The sequence below is a fragment of the Myotis yumanensis genome, unplaced genomic scaffold, assembly GCF_028538775.1.
Source record: "Myotis yumanensis isolate MYYU_CA2020_CCGP unplaced genomic scaffold, mMyoYum1.0.hap1 SCAF_5, whole genome shotgun sequence".
In the NCBI taxonomy this organism is placed as follows: Eukaryota; Metazoa; Chordata; class Mammalia; order Chiroptera; family Vespertilionidae; genus Myotis; species Myotis yumanensis.
Window position 1 is genome coordinate 89,795,385 of NW_027223756.1, and position 22,930 is coordinate 89,818,314.

Consider the following 22,930-nt stretch of genomic DNA (forward strand, 5'->3'; position numbering starts at 1 on the left):
CCCCAGACTGTTTCCCTACAACACTGTCCAACACAAACAGCAAGCAGGGCTGTTGTTAGGCTGTGGGTTTTCCAGAGGGTGGGAGTGGGTTCCCATGGTAGGCTGCCTTCCCCTCAAAAGATAACAGAGCCCTGACCGGTATGGTTCAGTGGTTAGAGCATCAGCCCATGCATCAAAGGACTGTGGACTCAATTCCTGGTCAAGGGCATGCACCTGGGTTGCAGGTTCAATCCCCAGCCCCAGTTGGGGTGCATGTGGGAGGCAACCAATGGATCACATGCATGTTTCTCTCTCCCTCCCTCCTTCCACTCTTTCTAAAAATCAATGTGGGGGGGGGAGGGGGAATGACAAACTTTGTTTGCAGGTAGGAAATGCCTTTATTATTGGCCTTGATTCATTCACTATGTAGTGTCCAACGTGGATCACGTGTCCAGAAGAAGCCACCTGGTGCACGCAACTCCTTCCTGGCTACGGCTGCCCCTCCAGTCGATACCAGGCCTCTGCCCATCACAGTAGGGAACCAACCCCACCATCCCACGAGTTCATGCCTGAGGTACTGAGGGACAAGACTGTCCCAGGATTAGAACCTCAGTTCCTCCCCCATCTTGGCCAGGAGATTCTGTGGAGGACAAGGCCAGAGCCTGGACAAACAGTCACTTTTTGGTTTCATGATCATTTAAAAAACAGAAAAGACAAACAGTTCACAGTCTTTAAAAAATAGGAGTCTGAGGAGAGAGGCTGGAGTCCTCTGTCAGGGGAATCCCCCTGAGGCTCGAGCAGCCACATCCCTTGAGGTCTGCAGACCCGGCCACGGTGCCCCGGGTCCTGTCCAGTCACTGGCCTGAGCCATAGGGCCAGTTGAAGGTACTTCCAGACAGCAGCATGTCTCGAATCAGCGTCTCAATGGGCGTCTTTCCCACTAGGCGCATGAAGAACAGCTGGGAGATGAGGGAGGCAGGGACGGCACGCAGGGCAGGGAGCCGCAGCAGCAGGCGCCCGAAGCGCTGGGGTTGGGACGGGTACTGGGCCCGCACGTACTCAGTGAGGGCCACCTGTGCCTTCTCCTGTAGGCTCTCCACGTGCGCTGGATCTGAAAGGCCACAGGCATCTGGAAGGACAAGGGCAAGGTCAGATGGGTAGGATATGGCAGGACACAGGGCCCCAGGGGTGACTGGGGGCACCATTGGGGATGTGGATATGTAGAAAGAGGAGCATTCAGGAGGTGAGAGATAGGGACTGGGTCACAAATGAGGGTATCTAAGGCAGTATTGGCTCTCAAACGATAGGGAGGTAGCCTCATCCGAGGACAATAACACAAGGGTGCAGGCAATGATACCCCAAGGGTGGATGGGACCCCAACTGAGGCCCTTTCAGGGAGACAAGTTCTAATCAAGTTCAAGGGAAAGAGGGGGCTGGGAAGGGGCCATGGGGAGGAAGGCAAGGCCCAGAGGGGTCTGGGGCTTGAGGGAGTGTGACATTGTCTAGATGGGCCCCTTGAAGGTGGGGGTAGAGCCTTCTAGGGAAAGAAGGAAGGCAAAGTTGTATATTTCACATGGATGCCACCTCCCCGAATGGCCTAGGTCTGGTTCCTGCATCCCTGGCCCCAAGAAAACACCTAGTAGGGTCTGGATCCTTCCTGGTTACAGAGGCAGCTGTGCCAACAGTCCCCAGAATTAGGTAATGCTTTGGCAGCTGGATGGTTGGTTACACCTGGCAGGAGAGTATTAGGACAGCCTTGCCTCTCCTCAATGGGAAGGACCTCAAATCAGGAAGAGAGGCTGTGGAACCAGTTCAGACCCAGCCTGGGGTCTGGGGACCAGAGTCAGAGTTCTTAGGGAGACCTGGGATCTGGGGTTGGGGCATCAGGGGGCCACACCACCTATATATCACCTCCTCCACCGCCCCATTTAGCACTCACAGCAGGCGCAGGCCACAGCCTAGCAGGCAGGGCGTCAGAGAGTGAAGGGTCACCCCCCTACCCCCAAAGAGTCCCCCGGCCCCGCCCCCCCCTTTGGAGCGCATCTTACCAGGTGTGAACAGCGCAATGGCCTTGAGGCAGCCATATTCTGCGGAGTCAACCTGCAGGCGGCCCAGCTTGTCCACCTGCTCCTGGAAGGCGCGCACCTGGTCCATGAAGGCCACAGCGCGTTCGGCGGCCATGGGTGCGGCGTGCAGACCGGCTGCGGCCAGCAGGGGCGCCGTGTGCAGGGGCAGCGCGGCCTGCGCGGCGTTCAGCACGAACAGCTCGCTCCAGCTCAGGCGCAGCAGCGCCACCTGGTCGGCGACCGGCAGGTCGGGGAAGAAGGGCGCGTGGCGCGCCCACTCCACGGTGCTGAACAGCAGCCGCGCCGCCAGCTCACACACGTTGTCGATTCCCAGCACGGCGCCCGAGGAACCTCCGCCTCCGCCAAAGCGCCCCGCCGCTGCGGGGTAGGGCTCCGCACGCAGCAACTGCGCGATCAGCTCCGACACCGGCTGCCCCGGGAAGAGGTCCCCGCCGGCCACCGCGGCAGCCAACACTGAGCCCGGGGGGCTGCCTGAGGAGGCGGCCACGGCGCCAGGCAGAGAGTGCGGGATGCGGCCACGCTGGACCGCTGCGAGGGGGACAGAGATGGGCAGGAGGGACGGGAGAGGGCAGACAGGAGATGTAGACAGGAGAGGAGAGAAGGGATGAGGGGTGAGGAGGTGGGGGAGGAATGATGAAAATGGTAAGGGGAGTGTGAAGGAACATGGGGAGGGTAGAGAGGTGCCAGGAAGGAGGAGGAGGGATGGGATAGGGGGAAAGCGGATATCCAGGGAATCATGGGGGCAGGTAGGGAGAAATAAAGGGGAAAAGACAAAGTGATCAGAGGGTTACTCAGCCCCTCCCCTCTAAAAGCCCCCACACCTAGCCTTTCCCTAAAACCCCACCCCATGGGCACACAGCTTATTGGGAGGCCAGGGGTTCAGTCCTGCAGCTCCCTCCCCCCCCCCGCTCCCCGGCTCTGCCCTGTGCCTCCAGCCTGAGCCCCCAACCCCACCCAACTTCCTACAGAGAAGGACCATGGTGGGGGTACCTTCCTGGGTGGGAATGGGACCACTGGGTGAGGGCGAATTTCAGGCATGCCTGGCCCTCTCCCACTGGCCTGTGTGAGCTCCAGTCAGCAGCCAGGGAGGCTTGACCTGTCAATCATGTCCCTGTCAATCATGGGAGTCCCAGAGCTGAAAATGGGGCCAGGGAGGGGGTATTTTCCTAGGACTTGGGACCCTGGCCAGCTTGTCCCTAAAGCAAGTGATCTCTCCTATGGAGATGGGATCATTTCTCTAGCTCCCAGCCCCGCCTCCCAGGTCATGGCCCCAGAGGATCTGTGTCTGGGTCACTGCAGCTGCCCAGTGCTGAGAATGGAGCCTTAGACAGCAGTAGGTGCACAATAAACATTGACTGCCATCAGTAGTCTCGACAGGAAGGAGGTAGAGGACTCACTGGTGGCCTCAGCCGTGTCCCCAGTGACCAGGGCGGTGGGAAGAGGGGCAGACTAGCCTGGGTGCCAGGCAGAGACTGAGCGTTACTGAGTTGGCAGGCCCTGTCTTTCCACCTCCATGAACTTCTGGTCAACCTGCCATGGAGCAGATGGGGAGGGGGACATGGGTGGGAGCCAGGGGCATAAGCAGATGGGGGAGGAATGACAAAATGGGTAAGGGGGAGTGTGAAGGCTTGGGGTGAGCCATGCTCTGCTCTCAGAGGTTGGGGACCTTCTCCTTCCCCCTTTGCTCACTCAGTTCTAAACCCCACCCCCACTTGACCATGTTCCCACCTCAGGGCCTTTGCACTTGCTGTTCCCACTTCCTGAGCATCTTTTCCCCAGTCTTCCTCCTCATTCAGCCCAGAATGTGTGGGTTCAAGCCTAAACCATAACTATATGCTCTCATACCCTGGCAAACGGCCCCACCTCCCTGCTCTGCTCAGTTTCCCCATCTGTAAGATTTAGGAGATAATAATAAACATGATGACACCAATCACTGAGTTACATAAGAATCTATCTAACTGGCTTAGAACAGCACTTGGCACACAGTAAGGGCTAAATGAATAGTAATTCAAGACAAGAAACATTTACTGAGCACCTTTTGTGTTCCAGGGCCTGGCCTATAAGCAATGGGGATATGTCACAAACAAGACAGAAGTCTTCCTCCTCAGAGAGGGGACATTCTAGTAAGGGAGCAAGTAAATTGCAGAGCGAGGTAAATGGTGTGAAACCAAGGAGGAGGATGAAGGGTAGACAGGAAGGCTTCTCTGAGGAGGTGCTATTTAAGCAAACCTTAACGGAAGGGAGGGAGGAAGCCAGGCAGGTGTCTGGGGGAAAAGCATGCCAGGCAGAAGGAAGAGCCCATGCAAAGGCCGAGGCAGGACTGTGCTTAGGACATGAGCTGCAGTTATGACGGTATCCACTCCTGAGACGGGAGATCTGAAGCCCCGATTTGAAGAACCGAGGGGTTTTAGGTCAAACGGACAAGTGGAGGCAAATCCAGGTGGGGAAGGAGGCAGGACAGTCACCTCAAACTTAAAAGGACCAAAGGGACTGATCAGATGGTTTAAGAGACATAGTTTGAGCAGCCATTCCTAGCTTCTTCTAGAAGCCCGGCAGAGAAGAAACCAACTTTAGACCAGGAAAAATTCCATTTCAATGCAGGGAAGAACTGCTGCCCTGGCCCGTGAGAGTCCAGGCAGAAACATGACACCCAGCGTGGGGTCAGATTCTGTTCTAGAGCCCCCAGGCTCCTGGTGGAAGTCTCTGCATTCCACTTCAATTCTAAGGGTGGAGTTCTAGGCCAACTGCCAGCACATATCCACCCAAGTCCCCAGGGCAGAGACAAAAGGCTGGGCCTCCCTCTGGCTCCAGGGCCAGGGGTCAGGCGGAAGGACAGGCTGCCCTTTGACTTAATCAGACAAGTTCCTGCCTTGGGCAAACATAACGCAGGGTGGAGTGGGAGGGAGAGAAAGTCAAATAAAAAAATATGTCCTTGTTCAGAAAGAGGTGGCCAGGCTAGGGGACAGGGGCAGGGAGGTCACTGAGGTGTCAGGGCCAGAGCACCTGCCTCTGAGGCCAGGGAGGCTGGAGAACAGTCCTAACATGGGCCCGTCAGGGTATCCCTTGCAGCCCCAGCTCCTGCACAGCCACAAGGCAGCCACGGGTAATTGGATTCTCAAGCCCTGGGCCCAACTGAGACCCGTGGGATCTCAGATGGGTGGTAACGAGATTAGCAGGCACCAGACCCCAAGAGAGGGAATGAGGGCAGGCCATTTGTCTACTCTCTGTCTGCCCCGCCCCAGCAGACTCACCCTCCTTCCTCATGCCCACCCGGAAGCACTTCTTGAGGCGGCAGTATTGGCACTGGTTCCGGTGATGCTGGTCGATCTGGCAGTCACGATTAGACCTGTGGGCATGCAGAGGTCACCATGTGGGTCACTGTGACACCCACATCCAGCTCCTCAAGCTACCCTCTGAGCCACCTCTGAAGGCTGCGCCTGGGAAACACTGGTACTCCACCCACCCCAGGCTGGGTAGGTAGCCCCAAAGGGGCACCAAGGTTACGCCTGCAGGTCTACAAAGAGGAAAGGACAGCCGGCTGGTGTGGCTCAGGAGGTCATGATTCGATTCCTGGTCAGGGCACATGCCCAGGTTGTGGGCTCGATCCCCAGTGTGGGTGCAGGAGGCAGCCAATCACTGATTCTCTCTCATCATTGATGTTTCTATCTCTCTCTCCCTCTCCCTTCTTCACTGAAATCAATTTTAAAAAAAAAGAGTAAAGGACAATTGGGGGTGGGTGGTGACAGATGAATAGGAGTCTATGGCAAAGTAGATTAGCACACCAGGGAGGGTTTATTGGAACTGGGTTTTGAAGGATGAATAGTACCCCAGGTGAATGGAAAGGCAATTATAAGCAGAGTGCAAGGAGAGCAAAAGGTTGGAAATGTGAAAATACGGAGGCCTAAACAGTTTCATTTTATGTAGCCACTGACACACCAAGGGGTGCGGTTTTGTCCCAGGGGCACTGTGAGAGCAGAGAAGGTACATGGTCAGGGAGCTGACGAACAGTAGAGGCCAGGCCAGGCCAGAGCCAGTCCTCTACGGGGTCACAGCACTGTGGGGGCCCCCGCATTATCACCCTGCACAAGGCCACCACCAATGAATGAATGAATGAACGAACTCCTGTCCCTGCTTTAAGACCCCACACCCATGTCTCTCCCTCTGGAAGACCTTCCAACTCCTAACTGAGCCCAAGAAACTTCTTTCTGGTGGCCCTCAGGGATCCTTGTTGCCTCTCCCAGGTATGGGCCAGGTGGCCGGGCCCTGTGAGGCAGTGAGCTCCCTGTCCAGAGTCAACCCCAAGCAAGAGGATGCAAGAGCTTGTCCTTCGTATGTCCCCAGCATCTCTTCCCCTTGGCCCTTGCCCCTCTATAACTCTCTCCACCCTGGTCCCAGGGCTCTCTGAGCCCAGACCTGGGGCAGATACCCCTGAGCTTCCAGCTGAGCACCAAGAAGTTCATCCAGAGAAAAATCAGAGCAAAACACTTACTAAAGTTAAAAATCTAACAACTCTGTTGAACATGCAGCCCTGACCCTCCTGCAGCAACTTCTCCACCAAGCCCGTTTCCTCATTTGGAAATAGGAGGCCAGAGGCCAGCTCCACATGAAATGCACTGGGTCAGGTGGGTGGGGCTGTCTGAGGGGCTCTGGGGGAGGTGTTAGGCCCCTGGCCCCAGGCCCCAGCAGGAAGTGCCAATAGCAGCTTTAGAAGAGCTGAGGCTCTGGAGAGCCTCCGAGAGCCTGGATCCTGCAAGTGGCAGCCTCTGAGCTCAGGCTTCTGCCCCTAAACAGCCCCAGCCCCCAGGAGGAGGCCCTGCTAGGGCGGAGGGAGCTCAGGCAGAACCAGAACAAAGCCCAGCAGGCAGGCAGTGGGAGGGTCCTAGGCAGCAGGCTGGGGGCAGGCAGCTGGAAACAGCCAAGCCTAGGGTGGGTGGGCAGGCAGGCAGGGGCCCAGCTCAGGGCCCCTGACCTCAGGGGAGGCCTGGAACCTTCTGCTTCAACTTCCCCAGCTCTGGAGTCAGGACAGCTTTCCTGGTCCTCCAGATGGGGAAACCGAAAGTTCAATGATCCACCTAACAAGCACATGCTTGGCTCAACCCCGGGGCCCAACTGAGCTTCCTCCCTGGACTTCTGGCTTCCAGTTCAATTTGATTAGAGCCCTCCCTTGCTCACACCCTCCATTGCCCCCTGTGGCCCTCAGTCCAGCATTTCAGGCCCACTCAGCTCTTACTTTTCTCTCCCATGCCTGGGTGGTCTCATTTTACAACAATGCTCCCCCAACCTGCCACTGGGAGTCTGCCTGGACCAAACCGCTCCTGCTTTAAAGCCCATCCTGCTGCCCTCCTCCAGGCAGCCCTCCCTGACCCTCAGCCAGAGCCCCTTGTTCCCTCCTGGGACCCCAGACCTAGCTCTCCCTTTGGCCCAGCCCCGACTCCACAGGCCGGGTGCTTCTGCATCTCACTGTGCTCCATCAGACGGGGAGAGGGCTGGACTTGGAGCTAGAGTCTCTCCTAGGGGGCTGGCATCACACTACCCAGGATGGGCCCTGAGGCAACTTTACTGAAGGGCAGTGACTTCACCTGGTGACACAGCCCTGAGCTTCCCAAGGACCTGTCAGCCCCTAACAATGCCTCCTCTCCCCAGCCTTGGTGCTCCCACCCTCAGGGAACCTCTGGGACCTCAAAACCGCCTGAGCCCCTCCTTTGCCCTCCCCAAAGACCTGGCCAGAAAGCAGGCAGTTATTCCAGCAGCAAGAATGAGGCCAGTCTGGTGGCCCAGTTAGCACTGGAGGAGGGAGGAAGCCAGCTCTCTCTCTCTCTCTCTCTCTCTCTCTCTCTCTCTCTCTCTCTCTCTCACACACACACACACACACACACACACACACACACACACGGCCACGCCAGACAAGCCCTGACCCCAAACTTGGGGCCAAACTCCAGGTGCCCAGGGACCCACCCAAAAGCCTCTTCTGGGAGGGCCCTGACCCCAACTTGGCCGCCCTTCCTTCCCCACCCCATAGTTCACCTCACTAAGCCCCAACTGAGGCAGGGTCTCTCCTTGGGTGACCCAGAACCGACACTAGGACCTTTCTGAGCCTCAGTTTTGTGCATATGGGAAGTGGGGCTCCCCGTACTGGTTCTGCAGAGCCCAGGCATGTTCATGTGGGCTCAAAGTAGGGGCTGATCAATGGAGTGGGAAAAGGTTCACCCAAGAGTGGTGGGAAGGGGACCTGGGCTGGGCGAAACCCCTCAATGGAGACTCCAACCTAGCACAGCCCAGGCCTTCTCAGAAACATACCCCACCCCTAGCCCCAAGTGGGGCCACCTAAGTGTAGGGATTTTCCAGGAGCCCCAGGTCTCATCCCACTCCAGGCTGCCGGGGCGGAGCAGCAGAGGTGCGGTCAAATCCAGCCGCCCTCCCCATCCTCCCCCTCCTCCAGCGGCGGTTTCCGGTGACCCAAGGTCCAGGGTGAGCCCAGGGCGGGTGCCCACTGATGGGCCGGCCCAGTTCCCCCACAATAGGGTCCTCCATGCGAAGGCGGCCGCCCTGTGCCACCCGGGCCTCGCTTTCGTCAAGGCCTCCCTTGGCCAGAGCGACTTTGGAAGTGATATTTGACCCCAAGGGCGCGCCGTATCGATCCCTGCGGCCGCAGACAATGGCCCCTGGACGCTTCGAGCAGCACAGTCCAAGTTCCACGTTCGATTCCCGCGGGGGTCCCTGCACGGCGATTCCCGAGGGGTGTCCTGGGGTTAAGGTCCCACCCTTGACAGCACCCCAGTCCCTCTTCCCACGGAGATGACCCCTCTCCGGAAAAAAAAAGGCGAGGGGCGGAGGAGGAGCAAGGACCCGGGGCGGAAGACGCCAGGGGACCACCTGATGGGAGGAACTGCATCCATACTGCGCCGACTGTATACACAATCCCAGGAACGGAACGGAGAGGGGGACAGGGGGCTGTGCCCTGATCTCAGGAGGGGAGTGGAGGCCCAGGAAGGTCAGCGCCAGGCCCAAGGTGACCGAGCAGGTCAGGGCCCAGGCCTGGCCTGGTTCGGCCCGCGCAGGCGGCGGGCGGGGCGAGGACAGGGGCTCACCGGCAGGTGTAGCTGAGGTTGCGGCGGATGCTCCGCTTGAAGAAGCTCTTGCAGCCCTCGCAGGTGAAGACGCCGTAGTGCTTGCCGCTCGACTTGTCCCCGCACACCACGCAGTCCACCTGCAGCCCCGGGCGCTCCTCGTCGCCCGGCTCCGCGTCGCTGGCGGCGCCAGGGGGTGAGGCCGAGTCTTCCTCGGCCGCGCGCGGGTAGCCGCCCGCCTTGTCCACACCGTTCGTATCGCCGCCGCCGGGGCCGCCCCAGCCGCCGGTCACCATGGCCATAGCCCCAGGGCAGCGGGGCCGGGGCGCCCCCTCCGCGCTCCTCCCGCCGAGCACCCCTGTCTGCCCGGGGGGACGCTACCCGGTGCGCATCCGGTCCCGGCGCGCCGGGGGTACCGGCTGCACCCCCCAAAAAAGTTTTGCAGCAACTTCCTGCGGCCGGTCCGCCCGCCCGGGCGGAACTGGTCGGGCCGGTTCCAGGCCAACTTTCCCACGCGTGCGCGGGGCCGGGCCCGGGGGAGGGGGGGGGCACGCTAGAGGCGCGGGCCGGGGGCCCCGGGCACTCGCGCCCCGCCGCCCTGGGGCCCCGGCGGGGGCGCGCGGGCCATGGCTCGGCCCGGGCTGCACAGGGGGCGCCCTCTGGCCTGGCCGCCTCTCGGCCGGGTGCGGCGGCCAACTTAGCGGGCCGCCATCCGGGCGCAGGAGGCCGGGGGGAAAGTTTGGCCGCAAGTTGCGCGGCCGCCCGCGGCGAGGGGGATGGGCGGCGGGCGCGCGCCGGGGCCGGTCGCCGCGCCCCCTGGGTCGCCGGGGCCCCCCGGCGGCCGCTCGGGGCCTGCGGGGCCGCGGGCCGGCGCTTCCCGAGCTGCCGCCCCCGCTGCGGCCGCACACGCCAGGCCTGGGCCTGAGCTCGGGCCCAAGCCTCGCTCTCGCCGCCGCCGCCGCCGCCGACCCCGTGCGCCGGCCTCGCGCTGCGGCCGGTTTGACACACAACGTTCCATTCGCGGGGCGGGCGAGGGGCGGGGGCGGGGGCAGGGGCGCGCGCCGCGGGCTGGGGGCGGGCGCTCGTTGCCCCGACGACAGCCGCCCTTATAAGGGCATGGGTGGCCGTGCGCGGCGCCCGGCGCAGGCGGGAGGGGCGAGGGCGGAGCACCGGGCCGCTCAGCCTGACCCTTCCCCTCCCGCTCCCCCTGCACGTCTCCGCCCCGTCCTCGCCCGCTCCAGCCTTAACCCCTGCCCGGCCGCGGCTGGAACCCGGGCCGCAGCTGCCCTCAGCCTTGCCGCAGCCTCGCCCAGACACCTTTTCATGGCCCTCCCCTCCACCTCCTGTTTTGGAGGTTGCCTCGCTCCATTGCCCTCCGGGCGCCGCTCGGAAGCCCCACATTCCCGGCATAAGCAATAACGGGGGTCCGGTTGCAGCCGGGGGGCATGCCCATATGCAATACACGCTCGCGCGCGCGCGCGCTCTCGCCCGTACACCCTGGGGCATTGCACAGTTGCAAAATGGATTGTGTTTGCTTCCTCTTCCAGTAAGTCGCCGCGTCCGACCCCCACCCACCCAGTCTCTGCTTGGGCGAACACCTGGTGCTCGGAATATCCAGGGGGGAGGGATGTGGTGGTGGGACGCGAGGTCAGACGGTCCCTCGCCAGAATTTCTGGCCTTTGGGAGCAGGTCGCCCACCGCCCGGCGAGGTTAGAGGCGACAGGAATGCCCACCACCCCTACCGGGGCCTGCCCCTTCCCCTTTAATTTCCTTTTTTTCCTGTGCTTTATAGAAAGGGCTTGGCCAGGCGGCCGGCTGGACTGCAGATGTCTCTTCCAGGCTCCCGGAGAGCTCTCCTCCCAGCTGCCGTCTGCCTGCAAAACCTCCCACAACCCCACCCAGACCCTGGACTAGGGCCAACCAGCATTTATTAAACACCTTTTGAATGCTCCCAGGCTGCTTCTGGCGAGAGAAGCAGCAGCCCCTAGCTCTGGGCTTAACTGTTAACGTTTAACCGGCTGGAAAAGCCCTTCCTTTCACCTTTCACCTTGGAGTCCCGTAGGTCCAGTCGCCAAGCCTTTTCTCCTGCCCTGCCCTGCCCTGCCCAGAGCCAAGCACGAGGCCATGTGGCTGGGTTTGTGAGGGCCATAAAGGCAGGAAAGCAATGCCCTCTGTCCCTGAGGCTCCAATGCCCTCCCTCCTTGGGAAAGCCCCCCCACCCCCCACCCCCCCAAAACATCTGAAGAAGCATCCTGGGAAGGAGGGGGTTGCTTAGAAATCTTGCAACATTTAAAAGGATACCAAGGCCCGGGGAAAGCCAGCACAGTCCTCCAGCTCTGGGACTCTGGGCCTCCCAGGGTGGGTCGGGCTGGATGGAAGATGGGGAAGGTTTCAACAGGTACAGACAGCAAGAAGGACTAGGGTTAGACATGAGCAAGGATTGGCCATGCGTCTAACTAGAGTGGACTTCTGCCCCGTAAGCCTTGCTGGGCGAGGGGGACCTGGGTGGTTAGAGAGGACCCTTTGGTTCTGGGGCTGCCTGGGAATGTGGGGGTGCTGACTAGTTATTTGGGGTGAGGACAGAGATCCTAGTTCCCTGGCCTAGATCTTCCAGGATCCTTGATGGGGGAACAGGGGTTTCAGAAAGGGAGACTTAGAAGGGAGGGAGAGAAGGATCAGGAAAGGGAATCAGTGGGGCTGGGGAAGGGAGGAGGCAGGGAATGGAGGTTTAAGAGACACAAGTCTGGGGCAGGGGGGCTCAGAAGTGACTGGCTGGGGCTGGATTGGAGACTAAAGTTAGATCATCTGCTGCAGATCCCAGACCCTCGAGTAGGTCCCACCCCAGGCGGCTGCCCTGCCCCCTGCCCAGCTCCACTGGCCATGCACCCCCTGGAGCCCCGCCTGCAAGTGGGGGTAGTGGAGGTCCAGATCCGCCCCCCTGACCCCTGCCCGTGGCCCCGCGGTGACATTTGACCTTGTGGCGGCTGAGGTCCAGGGACAAAGAGGTCTGGGCCCATCTGCCGCGGGGGCACCCGTGGGAACAGCCAGACCCCGCTCTGGGAGGCCTGGGAACCAGCCCCCGCCCCCTCCTCCGGCGCAAACTCCTTCCCCACCTCCCAACAGGTGACCTTGTCTCCTTTTGCCCCCTCCCCCACGGGCTACCAGGTGGGACTGGGGGCTAAGGTCATTCTTGGACTCTCGGGAAGTGGGGAGAAGGACAAGAAGGTTGATAAGGTTGGCTCCTCTGCCCAGCACACGGGCGACATTGCCCGCCTCAGTTTCCCTGCTGTCTTCCAAGCCTGCCTCCGTCCAGAGAGAGTGCTCAGGGGTCTGAAGGTCAGCAGCCCCAGCACACCCTGAGGCCTCTGTGGATCAGGAACCGGGTGCCGGCCAGGTCGCTGACTGACGCTGACCTCAGGCCTGTTTTGCCTTCCCGAGAGGCCGTCACCCGACACACACCAGCACAGGTGAGGCCTGGGAAACGCCCCCAGCACCAGGCAGAGAAGGAAAACCTGGCTAATCCCCAGTTTGGGTTTCAACTACCGCCCAGGAGGGGACAGCTGGCTACTAATCCCAGCCGGCTGGATCCAGCCCAGCCCTCCTTTTGCAACCCGGCAAACCCGGTTGGAAGGGCGGGGAAGTGTGGCCTATGCAAATGAATGCTAATCAGATGCCTGTTCTTAACCTGACACTAACACCTCCCACAGCGCCCTAGCCGCCTGGTGAAAGCTGGGATTTAGCCATCCACGTTCTCTAGGGCCTTGTGCTCACCATCAGCAGCAACTCTGAGTTCCTCAGCGCCTGCAGTATAGACCCCGAGTTTCTGCGCTCAGGTTTTTAAGCCCTGTGCCTTAGCTCCACATACTTTGCATGCAAGTTCCAAAGCGGCATCTGACTCCTCCTTCCCCAACCTGCACCCCGAGGGCAATGCCCTTCCAGCAAATATTCCACACCCTGAACCATGGGGGCCCCAGTCGTCCTGGGACTTGAGCATCTTCCTCTCAGGAGCATTTGCCAGGCCAAACCTGGCATCTCCCAAGGGGGTGGGGAGGGGCAGGTGTGCCCTGCCACCCCCCACGCACACACCATGGACCCTTCCCTGGCTCCTGGAGACAGGTGAGAGTTGGAATTTCAGCTCTGGCTATGTAACCTCACTGACCCCTGAATCTCCCCAGCCAGCCCTGGGGACCCTATCCCCACAGCCCAGGCTGCCTCTAGCATGACCCTGGCTGACCCCGTTCATATGCCCCATGGTGCCAGGAGAAAGACACCGAATCTTTTTCAAATTCTGGCCAACAACCCATCAGGACCCAGACACCCACGTAGCCCCATCACACCAAGCCAAACACCCATCAACATGCAAAGTCAGACCACATGACATCACTCCAGGAGATTTATGACAGGGCCTGCCACCACCGTCTGGTACATTTAGACACAGCCAGGCACAGGGCCTACAGAAAGGTCTCCCCCGGCCCGGGAGGTGAGCGGGGTGGCCTGGGCCTCCCCAGGACTCTTGTGGTGGCTTCTAGCACAGCCAGCTCCTCTGCCTGTCTGGCCTCCAGTAGTGTCACCTGCTGTTCCAGCTTTCTCCGTTGCTCTTCCTGCTTCCGTTGGGCTCCTCGGAAGGCCAGAACCAGGGCTCTGGAGAGGTGAGGGAGCTGAGCCAGGATATCGTCCCCCACCCCGCCCAAGACGGGGGCTATGTATTTCTGGACTGGGATCCCATTGTCACTCAGTAGGGGCTGACACAAACCAGGCACCGAGGGAGAGGTAGAATGGGCTGAACTTGCAGCCCAGCTTATAGGAGGGAAACTGAAGCCCATAAAGAGTGAGGAATGCTTCTGAGATCACCACGGGCGGGGACCCACCTGTGAGCCTTACATAACTCAGTGTTCAGCTTGGCACTCTGAGCACGTCTGGCTCGCCCCTTCTTAGCCACCTGTTCCAGCTCCTCCCGAAGAAACTGCAGCTGCTCCCACAGGCCCAGGGCCCTGGTGCAGGAGTGAGGAGAGAAGGGCTCACAGCCATAGCCAATCCTGTCTTCCTTCTGCCGACCCCCCTGCCCACACTGTTTCCGCGGGAGCACACCTGTACATAGGTGCACACCCAGTATACCGCTGCTGTACACAACGCCCCGCCCGCCCCCCCAGGCGCTCACATAGGAACCACCACCACCCTCTCAGGCCAACCATCCCCCAGCCCAGGACCCAGGCACACACCGGGCGAGTGATGCTGACAGTTCCTGAGCTAGCTCCTCCGGGTCCTGCTCCTGCCCCATCTGGCCTCCATCAATGCCCCTGCTGCCTCCAGGGATAGCAGGGCCCTGAAGGAAGCAGAGGGGAGGAACATGACATTGGCCTGGGCCAAGTGTGTGCTCAGTTCAAGCTGGATGTTGATGTCCAGACTGGTAGCGATAGTCCTTTGCCCTCACAGCGCTCCCAGTCTCATGAGATGCCCCAGTAAGGGTAAAATTACTCCCTAACAAGGGAAGTAAATAACATGTGACCTCACCTAAAGGCAGTTCAGAAGGGCTTCCTGAGGGAGGTGATATTTAAACTCAGACCTCCAGGAGGTCAAGGACTTAACTAGATAAAGAAGTGACCCCTGTTCCTGGCAGGGGCACAGCAGATACAAAGGCTTAGAGGTGGAAGAGATGATTCAGATGAGGGTTCTATAAGCCACCGAAGGCTTTAAGCAGAGGGCAGACATGACTGACAAAAAGGGGGGGAAAGGAAGGATTCCGGGAGGGAGCTAGAACCAAAATTTAGGAAGGGATGAAGCATGGGCTGGGGCTATTGGGTAGAGGGGCGAGTGTGAATAGGCGTGGGAGATGGGAATGAGGAGGTGCAGGTTTGAAGGGAAAATACTAAGCCCCTGGGGCTGATTGGGCTCAATACCCTCCCAAAAAAGACCCCAAAGTACAAAGTGTGAACTTCAACCTGCAGTTCCCCATTCAACTCATTTCTTTGTGCAGAAATGGAAGCCGAGGCTTGGCCAGAGACAGCCAGCCAGCAGGGTACTGCTCTCCCTCCTGGGCCCAGCAGAGCCGCTCACCTGGCACCAGGCCTCCTCATCGCCGCTGCTCCCGCCACTACTGCCACCACCGCTGCTGTTGGCCCCGCGAGTCTGAAGCTGCGCCCGTTCCCACTGCAGCTGCTCCAGCAGGAGCATGTGGACCGGGCCCTGGGCTCGGAGGGCAGCCTCCTGCAGCTCCAGACCCCGCTTCTCCCGCCGCACCAGCTGTAGCCTCAGCACCAGGTCCTCCAGGGTCTCCTGAGAAACCAAGGAGAGGGCGAAGAATCTGTGCCGCTAGGGTCAACGTCTGGGGAAACTGAGGTCCCAGGAGGCACCCACTGAGGGCTGGTCAAGCAAGAACTCAAGCCCTCACCTTGACCTTGTGTGGTGAGACATATCATCCTCCCGCCAGAACTACAGCTGTAGATATGGCAGTTCGGAGAGGGCAAGTAGTTTAGACAAGGTCAAGTAACAGCTCAATGGAAGGGTCTGGAGTTTCTTCAAGTCCAGAACCTTTGGTCTTTCCCACCAGGCTAGAGAGCTCAGGTGGCGTCTCCTGCCCCATTTATTTTCCATAGGAAGGGCATTTTGGAAAGCCGTATTCAAAGTCTTATGAGGAACTGAATTCCAAAGGACAAACTCCTATTCATCCCTCAAAACTCCAGCCCCGTTCTCCTCCCTCCAGGAAGCCCGCCTCTAGCCCAGCAGAGCTTTTCCTTGCTACTTGGTCACCTAATCACACCCCTCATCCTCACCAAAGGGTTTTGTCCCACCAGGAAAGACTGGCACAGTGACCCCGCCTATGTGTACCCGTGTGGCCTCCAGGTCCTGCTGGATCCGCCTCTTCTCCAGCCGGGGCAGGGCTGGGCCAGGTTGAGTCTCCAGAATGGCCTGCACCAGGGCTTCTGCATGGGGCAGAGTGGGCATGGGTGCCAAGGTGGGGCCAGGCTCTGGGAGAATCTTCACCAGAGCACGGCGCTCCTGGAGACGCTGGACATAGCCCCGGAGCTGGAGAGCCACCTCCTGTAGTGTGGGCCTGTCCACACTGCTGCCCTCAGGGCTATGGAAAACAGAAGAGGGGCCCGTATCAACACTGGCAGGCACGGTGGTACTAACTTCATGCCAACCCTGGTGGGCTCCATCCTCTTTCATCTCACTGTCCATGATGGATCCCATGCCATCTGTGGTGGGCACTGTCATACTAACATGATGTGCACTATAATGTAAACCCCAGTGGGTACCGTGATCCATCAAGACAACATGGTGAACACCATCACACCAACACAACAGACTTCACCACTCAGCTTGCCAGCCCTGTTTGGCAGCAGGCCAACCTGACTAAGCACGGTCATGCCAGTTATAATCAGTGGGCATCGATGTTCATGCCCATCCTGGTGGGTCCTAGATCAACCTCCATGACTGTCAACTACCATGACAAGTTTGTTGAGTAGCAACCAGCCAATTCTAGTCAGGTTTCCACAGGGTCAGCTCTGGGAGCCAGCCCCATTCTCCAATCAGGATCCCATTTACTAGCTTACCCAGTTCCAGGGGTTCCCAGGAGTACCTTGGCTGGGGATCCCACAGTGTTTCTCCATCCATGACAGCCTCCTCTTGAGCTAGCAGCCTCTGAGCCTCCTTCTCAGCTGCCTCCACATCACTCCTGGGGACTTCTGCTCCTGAGTCTGCCTCCCGGAGCATGAGCAGGACTCTGTACACTTCCTCACAGTGCTCACTGTGGGACATTAGTTCTGAGTGCTCTGGGACACTCAGCCCCATCTTTCCGTGTAAGGGGTGTTTTCACTTGCTCCTGGGTCTCTCATATCTCCCTGACTCCCACCCCCAGAGGGCATGCGAACCTCTTCAGCATCCTTGGACTAAAATTGCCTTCAATTAATTTTCATGGTGAGAGAAAGTGCTTTCTTGAAGGGGTCCTGCCTCTCTTTGTGGATCAGGGCCATCCTCTAAATGTACCCATTCTCTTCCCAGCCATTGACATCATGGGCAGGATGCACTGACCTATATTGCAAGGCCAGACGTAGTGCTGTGGCCTCAGCCTCCCACTGGCCTAGCTGCATGCTGAGGCCCTCACACTGGCCTTTGTATCCCTGGAGCACAGCAGACAGCAGACGGTTAAAGCATTTGAGCTTCTCGATGTTTCTACCTCCAAAGACGGGGAAGAGAAAAAATGAGAGGCCTCACAGGGCAGTCAGGACCTTATCGATTTCCATTCTCCTCCCCGACCCTCACCCCCATTTCAGCTCCAGACTCAGGTTTATATCCTAGCAAAGCAGGTGCAGGTGCCCTTAAGAGCTCAACATTTGTGTCTCTTACCCCCGGAGCTGCTCCATCTGAGCTTCCACAATGTGCATCTCAGGGGCAAGGGGCCGGTTGGGGAGAGGCCCAAGGATCTGGGCACTGGAATCACTCTGGAGGCGCCGGAGCAGGGGGTGAGACAGGGAGAAGGGATCCTGCCAGCAAGAGGGGACTTGATTCACTCAGATTGGCATCAAGAGCCTCGTACTATGGTTTTAAGCTTTTCCAACCCCAGAAGCTGTTGGATCACATGGCCAGGTTTGGGTCTCACTGCCCCAAACCCTAAGGATCTCAAATAAGTGGTTTTGAGCTTCCTACACTCACCTGAGTGGTCCAGGGTTCCCTGACAGTCCCAGAGCTGCTGGAACTGCTGCCCAAGCCATCCACTTGGCTTTGAGAGGGAGGTGGCAAGGGCTCCAGCCTCAGCAGGGAATCCTGCAGCTCCTGGACCTGGCGGGGTTATGGGAAATGTCAGGCCTGGGGGCCCCAAATGCCCACCTGTTCTTGGGGCAGTGGCAAGAGCCCCAGATACTCACTGCACCAAATTCCTCACTATATAACCTTGGGCGACTTAGCCACCCAAGACTTCTCTTTCTTTAGATGTATAGATAGCCAACAGGTACACGGAAAGATGCTCAACATCACTAATCATCTGGTAAATGCTCTCAAAACTACAATGAGAATGACCTCACACCTGTTAGGATGTCTATTATAAAAAAGACAAGAAATGACCTGGCTGGTGTGGGATGCTGATCTGGATTCCTGGTTGGGGGCATGTAGGAGGCAGTCAATCGATGTTCAGCTCTCACATCAATGTTTCTCTCTCTCCCTCTTCCTTCCTCTCTCTCTCTAAAAATCAATAATTTAAAAAAAAAAAAAAAAAAAACAAGAGCCAGCCCTGGCCTGGTAGCTCAATTGATTAAAGTGTTGTCCCAATCCACCAATGTTGAAGGTTTGACCCCCAGTCAGGGCACATACAAGAATCAACCAATGAATGTGTAACTAAGTGTAACAATAAATAGATGTTTCTCTATATATATTTCTCCTCCCCTCTCTAAAATCAATAAAAACTTTTAAAAATTAAAAATAGCCCTGGCCAGTAGTTGGTTAAGCGTTGTCCCGTGCACCAAAGGTTGCTGGTTTGATTTCCAGTCAGAGCACATATCCAGGTTGCAGGTTTGATCCCTGGTCGGAATGTGTGCTGGAAGCAGCCAACCAATGTTTCTCAATCTCTCTTTCTCTCTCTCTGTCTCTCTGTCTCTCTGTCTCTCTCTTCCTCTATCCTTTCCTCTCTCTCTCAAATCAATAAAAACATTTTTTTAAAAAATAAGAAATAATGCCCTGTCTGGTTTGGCTCAGTGGATGGAGTGTTGGCCTGTGGACTGAGGGGTCCCGGGTTCGATTCTGGTTGGGGGCACATGCCTGGGTTATGGGCTCAATCCCCAGTTCGAGGGTTTGCGGGAGGTGGCTGTTTGGTGATTCTCATCATTGATGTTTCTATCTCTCTCTTCCTCTCCCTTCCTCTCTGAAATCAATAGAAATATTTAAAAAAAAAAAAAAGATAAGAAATAAGTGTTGGTGAGGATGTGGAGAAAAGGGAACCCTGGTGCACTATTGGGATTATAAGCAGTATGGAGGTTCCTCAAAAAAAATTAAGAATTGCCCAGCCAGTGTGACTCAGAGGTTGAGCATCGACCCATGAACCAGGAAGTCCAGTTCAGGGCACATGCCTGGGTTTCGGGCTCAATCCCCAGTGTGGGGCATGCAGGAGGCAGCTGATCAATGATTCTTACCGATGTTTCTGTCTTTCCCCATCTCTTCCTCTTTCTAAAATCAATAAAAATAAATTTTAGTCTGGCCAGTGTGGCTCAGTGGTTGAGCATCCACCTAGGAACCAGAAGGTAACAGTTCGATTCCCAGTCAGGGCACATGCCTGGGTTGTGGGCTCGATCCCCAGTGTGGGGCATGTAGGAGGCAGCCAATCAATGATTCTCTCTCATCGTTGATGTTTCTACCTTTCCCCCACTCTCCCTTCCTCTCTGAAATCAATAATATATATATTAAAAGAATGCTTATTTTAAAAAATGAACAGATAGGCCCTGGCCAAGTAGCTTAGTTGGTTAGTGTCCTCCTGATATGCCAAGATTGAGGGTTTGATCCCCAGTCAGGACACATACAAGAATCAACCAATTAATTTATAATAATAAAAGCGTAATATGCTAATTAGACTAGACAGCCAAACGACCTTCCGGACAACCTTCTGGATGAAGCCGGGGCTGCAAGGGCCGAGCCCCTTGCACGAATTTCGTGCATTAGGCCTCTAGTGCATAAATAAGTGGAACAACTAATAGGCGTTTCTCCTTCTCTCTCATATCAATAAATAAAAAATTTTAATAAATAAAATAAATAAAAACAAACAAACTTCTCTTTTCCAGTTGGGGAATGGGCCCCATGCTGTAGGGGAATGGGCCCTCCCCCCCCTTTGCTCTGGGTTCCTTAAGTCCCAGTCTTGCCAGCTGTAGATGACGCCTGCTCCCCCCAACTGCTGTCACCCACATGGCTTTAATCCACACGCTGAGGAGGCCTCTGGCCTTCACGCCTGAACCTGCCAGCTCCACCTTCAACATCACCCGTAATTTGCTCACTTCCCGCCACCTCCACAACTTCCACCATCTGGTGTCTGGACTAGTGCCTCCTCCTGAATCTCCAGGATTTCACCCTTGCTCCCCACATGCTGTTCCTCTCACTACAGCCAAGGGGTGACTTGTGAACACCTGCGTCAGGTGGCCACCCTCCCCTGCTCAGAACCCTCCCTGGCTCCCACTTCACTCAGAGCAAAAACTCAAATCCTTCCTGCAGCCCACAGGGCTCTGCAGGAGCCGCCTGTCACCTCCCTGCTCTCATCTCCTCCCACAACCTCCACACTGGCCTTCTCACTGTTCCTCAAACTTGCCACTCGCACTCCCACTTCAGGGCCTTTGCATATGCTATTCCCTCTGCCTGGCATGACCACTGACCAGATCTTTGCATGGCTCCTCCCTCACCCCCACCTGGTCCTTATTCAAGTGTCACCTCCTACATCAGGGGTGGGGAACTTCATTTGGTCTGGTCCTGCCAAGGCATTAGGGGTGAGTTAATTAAATGTTTGACCAAATAGCAGGTTAATTTTTAAGTTGATAATTTTGTATGGCCTGTGAATGATGTCATAAATATCCAAATGGCCCTTGGCAGAAAAAAGGTTCCACACTCCTATTCTGAGTAATTGCCTTAATTAAGATTGCAAGGGACCTGCCCTAGCTGGTTTGGCTCAGTGGATAGAGCGTCGGCCTGCAGACTGAAGGGTCCCAGGTTCGATTCTGGTCAAGGGCACATGCCTGGGTTGCGGACTTGATCCCCAGTAGGGGGTGTTCAGGAAGGCAGCCAATCAATGATTCTCTCTCATCATTGATATTTCTATCTCTCTCTCCCTCTCCCTTCCTCTCTGAAATCAATAAAAAATATATATACATATATTAACTAAAATTAAAAAAAAGATTGCAAGGGACCTGTGTCTTTGGGGGCTCAGCAGTCAATGCTGCGTAAGTTTTTCCGATGAACAAATGATTGAGCATCTCCTATGCCAGGCTGCCTCCTTCCTCAGACACTGAGCCCTGGGAGGCAGGGATGCCCACTCACCTCTCTCTGCAGCGTCTCCTTCTCTCCCTGGAGGGCCTCCAGGGAGGCCTGCATGTGGATTAACTCGTCCTCACGGCTGCCCAGGGCCAAACGTAGCCAGGCGTTCCTTTCTGCCAGGTGGGCCACCTCCCGCTGGCAGCCCCCTGCCCCCTCCAGCTCCAGGCAGGGCCTTGGATCCCCCTGGATTCTGCCCTCCATCTCCACTGGCCCAGGACAGCTGAGGGGCTGGCAGCGCCAGGCGGCAGCTGCAGCCTCCAGTGAGCTCAGAGCATGCTGGAGAGTCTGAAACACGTCGGGGGCCCCAGGTGCAGCAAGGACAGCCTCCTCAGCCTCTGGGGCATGGTGGGCTTCTTCTGCAGGCTCCTGGGGCCCATCGAGGGCTGGGGCCAGCCCCCTGCTAGAGTCCCCATCAGCCTCTTTGTCAGTTCTGTGAAGTGAGCGATGGAAGTTTCTGGAAATGGGGATATCTGGGGCGTCTGGCACACAGGGGTTGTGTGTTAACACTGGCAGTGCATTATGCAGGGCCTTAAAAATCAGGCTGCGGCAGGCAATGGGAAGCCATGGTGTGCGTGTGAGCAGGGGTGGTGGTAGGGGACACAAGCAGAGCTCTGGGTAGGAAAGAGCTGGAGTGGGAGACGCGGACCAAGCGGGCCTTACCTGCTCCTCAGGCCTTGCCCCCTCTCCTCTGCCTCAGGGCCCAGCAGCTCAGGCTTGCAGCTTTCCTGAGATGGCACAGGGCCCAGCTCAGAGCTTCCGCTGGCTGCCTCGGCCTCCTCTGAACTCTCAGCCACAGGGTCCAGCTCACCCTGCAAAGGACCACCAGGGCTCTGAGCTCCCAGCAAGGGGGCCCTCTGAGCTGGCTGTGGCAGGGAGCAGGGACACTTACAGGTGGAGCATGTCTCCCTCGCCGGCTTCGGGGCCGTGTGGCCCGGGCGCTCATTGCTGTCCACAGATCAGTGTCTTCTGAAAGCCCTCCCTTGTCCCCCCCTAAAACCACAGCCTGATCTCAGCTCTTGCCTTTGTTGTCCTGGCAGATAACAGCCTCAATTTCCTCTTCTGTGAAATGGGCATTGATTTCTCCCCTCCAGAAGGAGTCCTGAGTAATCAATGTTGATGTGGCACATTTCAACGCCTCTGTTGACAGACAGCTCACTACCTACCAAGGCTGCCCTGACCTCCCCCTTCTCTTCTGCCTCCTTTGTTTTTCACTGCCTTGGTGCTCCCCTCCCTCCTCTATCTGGGCCTAGGATGAGGACTTCAAGAGTCCTCTCTTTAAAAAAAAAAAGAGTCCTCTCTCCTCCCCAGGGCCCTCCCTAACCAGAGGATCCGATCCTGGGGTTGGGTCCCCTCAGCCCACTCCACTTCTCTGTTCCTCCGGGAGCACCTTGTCAGAGGCCTGAGTCCCTGGACACTCTTGGGGTCACTGGCCACTGCTCGCTCAGGCCAGGGCTGCCCATGCTGGCCTGGGAGGGGCCGGGAAACAGGAAGCCCCCTCCCCTGGTCACATGACTTGTTATTGTTCAGTTTCCTTTTCGAGGACAATGCCTTCCTCCAGTCCCAGCAGGGGACATGTGCCCAGCTCCTGAGACGTCTGTCCCTCCTCACCTCAGCCTCCAAGGCCACGGCTCTTCTACCTCTGAGCCTCAATTTCCTTATGTGTAAAATGGGGAATAAATATAGCATTTACCTACAGTGTCATGGAGTTTTTGTTTGTTTTGTTTTTAAGGAGAAAAAAAAAAAGAAGTTTATTGGAAGCAATGAAAATCCTGCCAGAATCAAGAAAACACTAAATAG

The 22,930-nt window shown here is 57.6% G+C and overlaps 2 protein-coding genes across 5 annotated transcripts; both read right to left on the bottom strand.

The window, feature by feature from the left end:
• Positions 1-353: 353 nt before the first annotated feature.
• On the bottom strand, positions 354-9,906 carry NR2F6 (nuclear receptor subfamily 2 group F member 6). The gene is made up of 4 exons (XM_070416344.1): positions 9,155-9,906; positions 5,318-5,412; positions 2,028-2,594; positions 354-1,108 (listed from the first exon to the last, which is right to left on the bottom strand). Exons 1-4 carry the CDS (start codon positions 9,433-9,435, stop codon positions 834-836), a joined length of 1,218 nt encoding a protein of 405 aa, XP_070272445.1. The 5' UTR covers positions 9,436-9,906; the 3' UTR covers positions 354-833.
• A 3,434-nt stretch (positions 9,907-13,340) lies between these two features.
• On the bottom strand, positions 13,341-22,550 carry USHBP1 (USH1 protein network component harmonin binding protein 1). Of its 4 annotated transcripts, XM_070416345.1 has the most exons (13): positions 22,521-22,543; positions 22,023-22,123; positions 21,794-21,942; positions 21,137-21,563; positions 17,786-17,911; positions 17,480-17,616; positions 17,165-17,305; positions 16,713-16,880; positions 15,959-16,208; positions 15,188-15,406; positions 14,353-14,456; positions 14,002-14,124; positions 13,341-13,774 (listed from the first exon to the last, which is right to left on the bottom strand). In XM_070416345.1, the coding sequence occupies exons 2-13, from the start codon at positions 22,074-22,076 to the stop codon at positions 13,585-13,587; spliced, it is 2,088 nt and encodes a 695-aa protein (XP_070272446.1). In that variant the 5' UTR covers positions 22,077-22,123; positions 22,521-22,543; the 3' UTR covers positions 13,341-13,584. The 4 variants fall into 4 exon arrangements, with proteins under 4 accessions (XP_070272446.1, XP_070272447.1, XP_070272448.1 ...); XM_070416346.1 differs by having other exon boundaries at positions 21,794-21,858; positions 22,023-22,550; XM_070416348.1 differs by having other exon boundaries at positions 13,687-13,774; positions 14,015-14,124; positions 22,023-22,550.
• Between the last annotated feature and the right edge of the window lie 380 nt (positions 22,551-22,930).